The 12,043-nt window shown below is 36.2% G+C and overlaps 1 protein-coding gene across 1 annotated transcript; it reads right to left on the bottom strand.

The window, feature by feature from the left end:
• Positions 1 to 540: 540 nt before the first annotated feature.
• LOC117175163 lies at positions 541 to 8,095 on the bottom strand. Its single transcript, XM_033364762.1, has 2 exons — positions 7,723 to 8,095; positions 541 to 675 (listed from the first exon to the last, which is right to left on the bottom strand). Exons 1-2 carry the CDS (start codon positions 7,997 to 7,999, stop codon positions 647 to 649), a joined length of 306 nt encoding a protein of 101 aa, XP_033220653.1. The 5' UTR covers positions 8,000 to 8,095; the 3' UTR covers positions 541 to 646.
• Positions 8,096 to 12,043: the final 3,948 nt, after the last annotated feature.

Raw genomic sequence — 12,043 nt, 5'->3', positions numbered from 1 at the left:
CAAGCTATCTAAGGATGGTACTATAGAACGCCACCTCAAGGTAGGCCTAGTGGTGCCATCTCTTGGTCAGGCCGGAAACTTATCAATCCACCCTCGTATATTCTCGACACAATCATACGTTGACTCATAAAATAGACCTATGTTCACTTTTATGGGATCATATATGGAGAAAAATGGATGTTTACCCGTAACGTCTAGATGTTAGTTCAGGGTTAACATTTTTTATATTTAGCTGTTGGAAAGCAATCTAGATTTTTAATGTTAGTATATGCGGATATTAAGAAGTGAGATGTTACTCTGTACTATCCAAATTGTTCAGATGGAATATCCGAAATATTAAACGGAAATTCATTATACAATAGCTTTAAATATTTGAAGACTTTACCTATTCCTAACGTAGAAATATTTGTATTCCTAGTATCACGAAAATATAGTAGATGTTTGTCATGAATATTCTAGATGGTAGTATCTTACTTTTTGAATATTCACGTTTAAAAATCAATTTTTTTCGTGTGAGTTGTGATAAACTTATAATCATTATTTTAGTTTTTTTTATTTGATTTATTTTTCATAACAGGAACTTAAGAAAAATACCCACTTGTTAATATGAATATATTTCAGATTCCTTTTTGTGCCACCAATCAGATTATAAACTAATGCATTCCGTCTGTGGTCCTAAAAGTAAAAATATTTATTATTATTCAATACCAATGTTTTGAACTATAAATTCGATATATGCACTCTAGTGCTGCATTTCGATACAAGAACTTCTAATTTTTGATAAGTCTCGTTCGTTTTCGAAACATATTCTAAAACCAACTCCTCGTGTATTCATTTGTTACCAATCATATCGTCTAATGTCTAGTTAGTTATTTAGTTAGTTAGTTAGTTGTAATGCGGACAGGGAGTCCTCTATGGAGCTCCCCTGGCGCTCAAGCTATAAAGCCTATTGTGCCACACTATTAGCTGTCGCTATCAGTAGTTTACCCTAGACCTCTTAAAAAAGCCCAGCAAGTCAGTCACCGATAGCATTGTAGCTTCCTCAGGTTCCATAAAATAGGATCCAAGGGTTTGATGCCTGAGCCTTGCCAACGTCGGGCACTGGCATATTACGTGCAAGGATGTTTCATCATCTCTGCCACATCTCCTGTAATCCGTAGTGGGGTTATACCCCATTTCGTGAATATGGTAATTTAAGTGGTGTTGTCCAGTGAGCATCTAAACTAATGTCCTAACGTCTTTCTTTGGCAAGCCCAAAATTTTCCTGGCTCTGTCCATTCTGCAAGTATAGTCCAGGATAGACTTCGCCTGTCGGCAACCACAGACCTGCTCCCAGTATTCTCGTTGGTTAGTGCGGATCCAGCTTTTTATGGCAAGACCGATGTAACAAGACGCTAGACCCAGTACCGGTTCTGGCCCTATGTATTCACCTGCCGCACCGCTTCTTGCCAGCTGGTCCGCTTACTCGTTGCCCTTGATCCCTGTATGGCCAGGGACACATATGAGAGCCACATTATTCTTTTCTGCAAGTCGGTTTAATGCCTTTTTGCATTCCCAAACCAGTTCAGATGTTATACCTGGTTTTCCCACTGCAGTTATTGTCGCTTGGCTGTCCGAACAGATCGTAATCTGTCTCCCAGCGGGGTTTTCTTCCAATAATATCTTAGCACTTCAAAGAACGGCAAGGACCTCCACCTGAAAGACAGTAGCATGTCTCCCAAGCGGGACTACAACTTCCTTCCTCCTCGCACTGTCATAAATTCCCGCTCCTGTCCCTCCTTCCCCCCTTGAGCCATCCGCATACATACCAGATTTCCCTTTGGAGGAGTGGGTTACCATTTTCTTTTCACCCATCCCTACTTTGGATGTAGACGCGGAAAGCCCTGGTGAAGTCGAAACGTTTTGTTATTCTATCCTTCCTCATCTCAAGAAGCGGCAGTGGACTGATGTCACTCGGGAGCCTAGTGTGTCTAGTCCTCCGAGTCCATCTGTTTACTCTCACCAGGCGGCCCATCGCGTATGCCGCTTTTGCAGTTATCGTAAGGTGCAGAGGTTCTTTGCAGAGCATGACACCTATCGCTGCTGTAGGCGTAGTCCTCATTGCTCCTGTTAGGCCTCTAAAGGCTAGCGTTTGCAATCGTCGCAGCCTATCCTGCATCGTTTTGAGTTCTGCCCGTGGCCACCAGACCACAGACGCATGTAGGAGCCATATTCCCCAAGTCAACCCAAAAGCTCTCCTACACATCCAGAAAGGCATGACGAACTTCCTGCATTGGGTCTCCAGGTGCTTTGCCCTGCTCAGTCTGTCATCTAGGATGACTCCCAGATAATTAACCAAATCTGAGAACGTCAGCCTCCCGCCACAGAAAACAGGAGCGTCAACCATCGACATCTTGTAATTCTTCGTGAAAATGACCATTTTGGTCTTTTCTGAATTCACCGAGAGCCCTGAGCTATTGCACCAAAGCTCCACGATGCGCAGCGCCGACCTTGTAAGGCCCATCAAGGTTTCCACATGAGCCCCCCTTACTAGAATTGAAAGTTCATCCGCATATCCCTGAGTATAATACCCCTACTTATTAAGCACCTTACTATGCACCACAGGATGGGCGACAGAACACCCCTCTGGTGCTACTCCTTTAACTAGACCTTCACTCCATCTAGTTTCGAGTCTCCTCTGGCGTAACATACTTCCCATCCAGCTTACCAGCTGGTTCGATACACTACACCTCAAAGCCTCCTGACAGTTGACTTCTGGAGGTGTATTACTGAAGGCACTCTCTATATGTAAGAATGTTCCCACATCATACCCCTTTCGTTCTAACTGCTGTTCCAATTTTTCCACAACAGCATGAAGTGCCGTCTCTACCGAGCAGCCTGCCTGAAAGGCATACTGCCCTCTGTGTAGCAGTGAGGTCAAAAGTACCTCATCCCTGACATATCTCTTGACCAGCCTCTCCAGCGTATTTAAAATAAAAGACGTCAGGCTGATCTGTCTAAAGTCCTCTGCAGCAATGTAACCTTCCCTTTCGGGTTTGGGAATAAAGGCCACTCTACCATCCTGCCATTCCGATGGCACATGTTTTAGGGCAATACTTGCCCTTAATAGCTTCTTCAGAGGAGAGATGACAAATTCCAGGCCTTTTTGTAAAAGCACTGGGTAGATAATATGCGCCCCTGGTGATTTAAAAGGGCAGAAGGACCCCAAAGCCCATTCCATCCTTTTGCTGTCTACAACCTTTGAGGCAAAACTCCAGTCGGCCCTCCTCAACTCTTGGCCCCAGTCTTCCTCCTCTAGGTCGGTTTGAATTTGCTGAAAACCCGAGAAGTGCACTTCCATTAGACGGTTCAGCGTTGCTTCTTCGTCTTCGGCAAACTCGCTATTTTCGAGCCTTATGAGCCCAAGGCGAGCTTCCGAGTTTTTCGCTAGGATTTTGTGGAACCTTGCTGTTTCTGGAATATCCTTCGATTCCTCACAGAAGCCCCTCCAGTCTTCCTGCTTATATCTCCTTATATTTTTGTTGTAATCATACTGAGCCGTCTTATAGAAGACCCAGTCTGAAGGCAACTTGATTCTGTTTGCCCTATTGCACAACGCTCTTGTCTTTTTGCGGAGCTCCTCCAGGTGCGTACTCCATCATTCTGCTCCTTTCCTCGACTTAACTGTGCTTGTGGGACAATTGCTTTCATACGATTTAGTCAGAGCCCTTCCCAGAAAATCCGCGGCGTGCTCTAACTCATCAATACTGCCATAGTTTGTGGGAAATTCCACTAGTTTTCCTCTGAATTCCTCTTTATATGAGTCCCATAGGGTATTTCTAGGGTTTCTGACTTTTGAAACCACTGGTTTACCTAGGTTTAGCTGAAACAGGATATATTTGTGGTCCGAGAGAGACTCCTCATCAGAGACTCTCCAGTTCACTACCCTACTCCTCAGCCGCTTCGAGCATAAAGTCAAATCGAGAACCTCATTCCTGTTTTTAATCTGGAATGTGGGAGTATCACCTCGATTCAGAATTTCCATATCAGTGCCCGCTAGGTACTCAATTAAATCTCTTCCTCTGTCTTTGATATTCTTGCTCCTCCACACCGTGTGGTGAGAGTTTGCATCACATCCCAACAGCAGAGGAATTCTTTACTTCTGGCAGTGCTGAATTAGAATCTCCACCCCTCTAGGAGGCGGGGATCCATCCGCATCGCCAGGCAAACGTTGAGGCAATTGCAGCCTCTAGGCTTTCCCCACTTCCACCCCTGAATCTCACCTGGATAACAGTAAGATCCCTGGAACAAAACTTAGGCACCAAAATCGCATTCATACTTCTTGCCCTGTCTGCATCACTAACATGCGCCTGGATAAAACCGCCGAGGCGCCTTTGCTGTGGTGCAAATTTATCTGTATCATTGAGATTCCCGTCTCAGCCATTGAACGACTAAGCCGGGGTATCCCCAGCCGCTACAGGTGCCCCAGAGGAGCCCCGTTGGTTCTCCATGAAGGTGATCTCACCTGCCCCCGAATAGGGCCGGTTGTCTAAAGCCGCAAGAGCTCTGACTGCGGATTCAGAAAGTCCGACAACCAGGATCCATTCACTTTCATTCTGCCTGGATCCCTGCACGTCGGAGTAGACTTTCCATGAATCCGTCCTCAGAGTCGGATTTTGGAAGTTCAGGCGCCCCAGAACGGCCGTCGGATTCTCGGGTTTCCCGTGAATTAGAATGGTCGCTTTGCGGTACCTTTGCAGACATTCCGCCCCCCCCTGAGCTTCAGGTTTAGTCCCTCTTTAAGCCTAAACCTTGGAGTTCTCTCCGCCAACTAGTCTCTCGACCAAACATTCGCGGCCTCGACCACAATGGCCCCCGACCTGACGAGGATGTCGCTGAATCTGGGGGCGCGCCCCTCGCGGGGTAACGCTTGAATCTCTTTAGAGATTTCCTCCCTCAGCCTGTCCAGATCATTAAGAGCTAGACAGGTCTCAGGATAACCCGATGCAACGACAACCCTCACTAGGGTGTTATTGGCATGTGCAGGAAAGTAAGGCCCTGTGTTTCCCGGGAATTCTGCCGTTTCAGCTCCCTATTTGGGGGGTATCTCAGGAGCCCTTTTTCCTCTTGCCCATAAGATGAGCCTGACTAGTTGCTCCAGGTGCAGCATTGTCTTGACTGCCAGCCTCATCTTTTCTTGCCGCTTCCAATGGATTGCCCCCTACGGATCCTTCCACTTTCTGCGGTGGGTTGAAAGAGGGTCCCGGAATGAGCTCCTCATTGTTTTTTTTAAATTATTTTGACCTTTGTTCATAAAAGTCACATGAAAAGCTAGGGAATTAAAAAATACCCCCTGCAGAGCCCCGCATGCAGAGGGAAGGTCTAAATACTATGGGATTCGACCTGTTGTCCCATAGTCCCCGTTCAGACACCTCCTTCATGACCCCCGCCTGTCCGCCTCTGCTGAGAGGGGCAGGCCGGGGTGTTCAAGGATCTGTTAACCCTGGTGCTATGCAGCCCTTGGCACGGCGATCACGTCTTGGCTTCGGGAGCATGAGAAATCGCGCTCTCGATATTCCAGAGGGTTTTTCCAGTAACCCCTGGAAGGACCGTTCCTTAGTTTAGATCCCGCCGATCGGAGTCCGTCAGATCCCCCGAGCAGCTGCACCTCGCGAAACAGTTTCTCTGGTTCACCCATTTCGGACTATAGTACGATGAGACCCGTAAGCCCTCCCACCAACTGCAAGACTGCATAAATCAGAACTGTGATAATATAAGTTGAAACTAATTTAGAATACATTTTTTTAAATGGAAATCCATCCAAAAGAGTAGAGCCCACCTGCTGTAGATTCGTCCAAGAAAATAACAGCATAAAAGTATTTATTTTTCAATTAGAGTATTTTAAAATATGTTTACAAGATTCGAAAAAGTTAAGTTCAAATTTTTACAAATTTTAAAAATTCTACTAAACATGCAACGTATATAGAAGTATATTGGCGGATGGTTTTGGTTGAAAATTCTTCTTTCTAGTTTATAAATTCAGCTATTTTAGTAAAAAGTTCAACTTTTTGGTTGGAAATTCAACTTTTTTGGTAAAAAGTTCAACTATCTGGTTAAAAATTAAATTTTCTGTTGAGAATACAACAATTTGATTAAAAACTTTTTTTAATTAATACATCTTTCTGGTTTGAAAATTCAATATTTTTTTTCTGGTAGAAAGTTCAATTATTTGGTCAAAAATTCAATTGCCTGTTTAAAATTCAACAATTTGATTGAATATATTGTTTTTTTTTTTTAGTTGAAAATTCATTCTTTTTTGTTGAAAATTATTTCTTTTAATAGAAAGTTCAATTATTTGGTTAAAAAATATTTTTAAAAAAATTTTTTTTCACCTAAAAATCGAATTTTTTGTTGAGAATTCAATATACAAGTTTTTTTTTTAATTATTTTTTTAAATGAAAATATAGCTATCCCGTTCATGCTTGAAAATTCGTCTTTCTAACTTGAAAGTTTAAATATTTGAGTAAAAACTTCAGCTATTTGTTTAAAAATTAAATTTCCTGTTGAAAATACAAGCATTTCAAAGGATTTTTTTTAACTAATTTTTTTAAAATAAAATTCAACTATTCAACTATTATTTATGTTCAGACATTTTTTAAAGATGAATGTCATATGATATGGTCATAATATTCTAGGTTGTATTTCAAAAATGTAAATTATAAACATGAAAATATATAAAATCTCAGTTTCCTACACTAAGAAAAATGGATTTTACCTTTTATGATATTGTATTTTAAAATTTTGATCAGCAATCTATAGATATTAAGCCATTAAATTTAGATATTAAGCTTTATAATCTAAGATTTCAAAAATTAACATTCAGATTGTACAGCTTATTATCTATGGTTTGCTGTCCCAAATTTAAAAATCCAAGATCATAAACGATATAATCCATTTTTTCAGTATATGGAGAAATTAATTTAATTGACATCTGTGTTTTTAATTGTCTTATATTAATAAAAATATTGATATGAAATGTATTAAAAACACTAAGACTCGTTTTTTGGGTTTAATTTGTCAATCAAAATTTTCGTTGTAAAAAATCTGATCAAAAAACAAGAATCTCGTCACGAACAAAGATTTACTTAGGAATCTCGCTCAATAAGACGAGATGATATTAGAGTATCGTAATGGCAAATCGAGATTAGCTAAATTATCGAACGATTCTCGTATCATCTCCATCGAGTGCAGCACTAAATTGCATTCAGAAAAATGTTTGTTTGATCCTACACCAGACATATAAATGGTTTGATTTAAAGAAAATTTATTTGAATTAAACAATGGCGTGTTTCAATGAAATAAATAGTCTGTTGCATTACAAGGGATGAAACACAGCGAATACAACGAGTGTGAAGCTTGCTGCCCGAGTTGGGATCGTTGTGTTACATTCCTAGTAATGCATATTATTTTTCATAGCAAATATATTGAAAATTTGAGTTCTACAGGTACCGAAACTCAAAGTTTTAATAGAGGCGCTATGAAAAAACAAATTTGTTTGACTCTATATGCAAGAAGGAATTTGTTTGATTTAAACACACATTTTTCTAACTGTTCCTAAATGTTGTTAGTCTCATTTTAATCAATCAAAATTGTCTCTATTCTTGTAAAATAAAGTGTATTTTACCAAAGAATTCAAGAAAAATTCGTAATTTCGGAATATTTATGAACTACTTCTGGACTGACCGTATTCATAATCTCCATATTCGGGAAAATCTGCAAAGTCACATATCTTGGAACAACAATCATCGGCTGTCTCACACGAAATACCAGGTCCTCCCGAAATATATTCACCAAATGTGATACTCGGAGTACAGACTGCGTCAATAGATCCAGTTAGGAGAGCCACGCACAGAAGGGTCAAGAAGGCAATAATTGCAACAAACATTGTAATCGATAATAATTCAATAAATCTTCCCGTTTTTGTCGCAAGTTTTGTACCAAGTTTCTTTCGAATGATCATGTTCTTAAGCCTGGAAAAGCAAACTTGAAGACATTTAACTTACGAAACAGGCAGTTCAAATTTTATCATATTTTCTTCGTGGAGCGAGGCTAGCCTATAAACCAGGTACACCTGCTCGATATGAAACTGCTAAACAATAACAAAGTAGTTAAAATGTTATCTCTTTCTAAAAATATGTAAGCGTACATTGATACAGTGTCACATATGTTGAAAAAATGCAGCAAACTTTCTTATAGTAATTTTAATCTGAAATCTTGTTGATGTTCGTATTTTTTCGTTTTTTCGTTTTTCGTCTAATTCTTCTATAAGCTGAGGACACCAACCATCCCGCAAACTAAAAAAAAATAGTGTAGAGTGAAATTGAAATTTTTTATTATTTTCAAGACGGCGAAACAACATAAGGATGGAAAAAATGTTATTTTTTATAGTTTAAAAAAACAGGACACATATTTCGTGAAAAAATCTTGTTAATAGCCACAATGCAAGTGCTTCCATTAAAAAGAAAAAATTTCAAATACAAATTGGCTACTCTTTAGAATACCAAAAAAAAAGAAATTGATTTATCCATTTTTTCACGGAAAGCACAGTAAAAACAAAGTATGAATCTAATACTATTTCAGGGTACCATATAGCTTCAACAAAAATTAGTCTTCGTAGTGTGAATAGTACCACTTCACGAGGTATCGCTTCCCTTGGACTTGAGGTACGAAACGTCACGTATTGTCAATTATTTTTAGAGTTTTGCAGCAAAAACAATGGACGAGTTTGATATCCAACTACAAGCGAGATGGAACCTCATCTTCAAATTACCTGCAACAAAATTGATCCCAGAATTTTTAGTGTGAGCCTCTCATCCTTGACAAAATTAGAAACTTTTTTGTTCAGTAACTAGCGACATCCGAAAATTCAAAGATGGCGACTGTTAAGATTACAAAATGTGTATTAATTTTCCTATGCTTTAAGGAACATCTCTCAAACTTAACAAGATGAGAAAATTCATTTGCCAAAAAAATGCGATCGCTCACTACTTTTACCGTTTAAGTAAGTGGCCATGCCACTTTTCTTGTGTGCCTGTATTACTTTTGTACGGTGTTAAATTTCTGACACATGAAGAAAAGTTTACCACAAGAAGTCATTTTTTTACCAATTTTATACTAAAGAATTGGTAAAAAAACCTGAAAATGTTCACGCATGATTAACATAAAAATTATAAACGAGGAAAATGATCAATTGTGCCAAGATCTAAAAATGTATGGTTTTGATTAGTGTCTAATTCCTTATATAAAATGGATGACAGAAAAAACTCGTAATTGAGATATTTTTCAATTTTTTTGACTTTCCTCTATGCTAATTAGCCCATGAAGTAATTTACTTATTGCATTGAATTCAATTGATAAGAAATTTTTTCACATAGAGATTATCTGTCAAGTAGATAAAAATCTTGTCTGCAGATATATACTAACTTTTTCCGTGAGAAATAAATAGAAAATTAGTTTATTACTTTGTTGAGATTCGGGGAATAATTTGTAAACATTTCTTTAAACTCCTTCTGCATTGAGAAAAAAATTTGTTTCGAATTAAAGAAACCGTTTCTTTGGACAATGTACAAGAAAAATATAAACTACGCTTATGTAACCTTTACATTTTTTTAACCTGACAATTTTTTTATATGTAAAATATCGGCCCAGAACTTCGAGTAATTCAAGAGCCGACAGTAAATTACGTTTATGTACGTTTTTTACATATCGCAGATATGTTAAATATAAAAAAAGTTCTTAGGTTCAGTCTGATATTTTATTTAGAAAAAATGTCTTAAAATCAAGAAAAATATTTAGTGAACTGGTAAAGTGAGGTCGGTAATAGACAGGTAGGTATTTCAGTATGTCACATATCCTTAATCCTTATTTCATCAATCCTTAATTCAGTATGTCACATATCCACATCCTTTTTTGTAATACAAAGAACTTTTTTTGAGTGTTCTAACGAAAAAAGAGTAGGCTCCTAAATTATAAATGTGCAATCAAACTAGATTTTGGTTCTAAATTAAGCCAGTTGAGTTCGATGAAAACAAATGAATATTCAACAAAATATTGGAATCCTCAACCTAATTATATTACTTGTCATATAAAAATGGTGATTTTTAACAAAAAATAATGAATTATCAATCAAAAAGATTAATAACCTGTGAAAAATAGTAATTTCAAACAAAATACATTAGTTTTTAACCAAATAGTTAACATAAGAGATCGATTTTCAATTATAAATATCAAGTTTTAACCAAAAATAGAATTGCTATATTTTCAGTGCAAAAATTAATTCTCAATTCTAATGAAAAACGTATTTTTAAGGCCATTGTGAAATTTTCAATCAAGAAATGATTTTAAAAAAATAAAATTATGAATATTCAACGAAAAATTATTCATAACAATACATTTTAACATTGAACTAAATGGTTAAACTTTCAAAAACATATTTTTAACTGAGAAGAATAATTTTCTACTAAAAAGAAGGAGTTATCTAAAAGATACATGAATTTTTAATAAAAATACATAATACATAACATATTAACCAAATAGTTGAATTTTCAATCAGGAAATATCCATTTTCAATTTGAAATATCAATTTCCAACCAAACATGGAATAGTTAAATGAATGAGTTACAAAAATAAATTTTTAATAAAAGGATGATTTTTCAAGAAAGAAAATTAATTTTTTTAGAAAAAATGGAACCATTTTTAAACATTAATGTTCAAATTCTTACCACTGCGATGAATCTTTAAAAAAATGAATTTTAAACAAATTAGTTCAACTTTTAAACAAGAATTAAAATTTTCAATCAATTATGATGAATTTTCACCAACAAGTTGCATTCTCAATATAATAATTAAAATTGCAACCAAGTACGTAGTACAAACTTTTAACAAGCTAGATGAATTTCGAACCAAAACGGGAAAAAGTGGGAAAAATATGTTCCTTGAAAAGGGAAAAAAACATAAATTCTTTTTAAAAATGGGGATAAGAAGGAAAAAAGGAAAAATTGTGAAGCCTGTTAATAGGCCATTGATAGGTTGAGATAGATAATACCTAGAATATAGATATTTTGAGTTAGTTGTCGAGTTAAAAATGGGATATCTGAAAGAAATAATTTTTCCATAATTTTAAGGATCAAAATAATATTACTATGGATCCAACAAAAATAAAATATTCCTACTGAAAAGATTTTAAACCTTACATTTTTTATTTTTTCATTTTTATCGTAAATTTAAATTTGTTTTAACGCAATTTTTCACGATTAAAAAGAAAACTACGTATTTTAACAAAAATTAATTTAAGGTAAGTTTGTAGTTCAATTTTTAGCGAAAATTTTTGTTATAGAGTATTATTTTATATCTGTTGTTGTTTATCCAAATAATTTTAAATCTTCATATTAAATTTAATTTTTCACGGTGAAAAGAACTGCGTTTTTTCTTGAAATAGTGTTGACCAAACTTATACAATTTTTTAAGATTAATATTTTTTCCTAATAAAATTATTTCACATTGCATTGTTCGAAAAAAATAGATCTTTTTCTTATTTTTAATAATATGTTACATTAATGAAGTTAAAACTGTGCACCTTATTTAAAAATTATCTTGAACAAATTTATAGGCATTTAGAGGTACAACATTTTTAATTTTAACATTTTATCGTATTTTTCATAGTTTATCCGAAAACGGAAATTTCTTATCTTAATTATATTTTTCACACTTAAAACGAAAGATATGCATTTTATAAAAAAAATTTCAATCGACATGGTTTTCATATCTCGTTTATTTGGTTGAAAAATCAAATTTTTTATTTTTCAAAAGCATTTTTGATGGATAAAGCGAGAATTTCTTCTTAGGCCTTGAAATAATTGTTCCAAAGGGTAGTATAATAAACATCTATTGCTGGTTTGTAAATTTTTTTTTAGAAAACATCATTGTAAATATAATTTCAGCAAGGTGAGAGGAAAAACCTATTAATTTTTGTTTAAAAACGTCCAAAATGTGAATTTGTTTATAT

Source organism: Belonocnema kinseyi, chromosome 6 (genome assembly GCF_010883055.1).
Source record: "Belonocnema kinseyi isolate 2016_QV_RU_SX_M_011 chromosome 6, B_treatae_v1, whole genome shotgun sequence".
Taxonomy (NCBI): Eukaryota; Metazoa; Arthropoda; class Insecta; order Hymenoptera; family Cynipidae; genus Belonocnema; species Belonocnema kinseyi.
This window is presented reverse-complemented; position numbering and strand designations above follow the sequence as displayed.

Excerpts from the sequence above, each read along its gene's own strand:
- LOC117175163 (XM_033364762.1), bottom strand. The coding sequence starts at position 7,999 with ATGATCATTCGAAAGAAACTTGGTACAAAACTTGCGACAAAAACGGGA. Across the intron at positions 676-7,722 it reads ATATGGAGATTATGAATACG|GACCACAGACGGAATGCATT; the intron begins GTCAGTCCAGAA and ends TTTTACTTTTAG.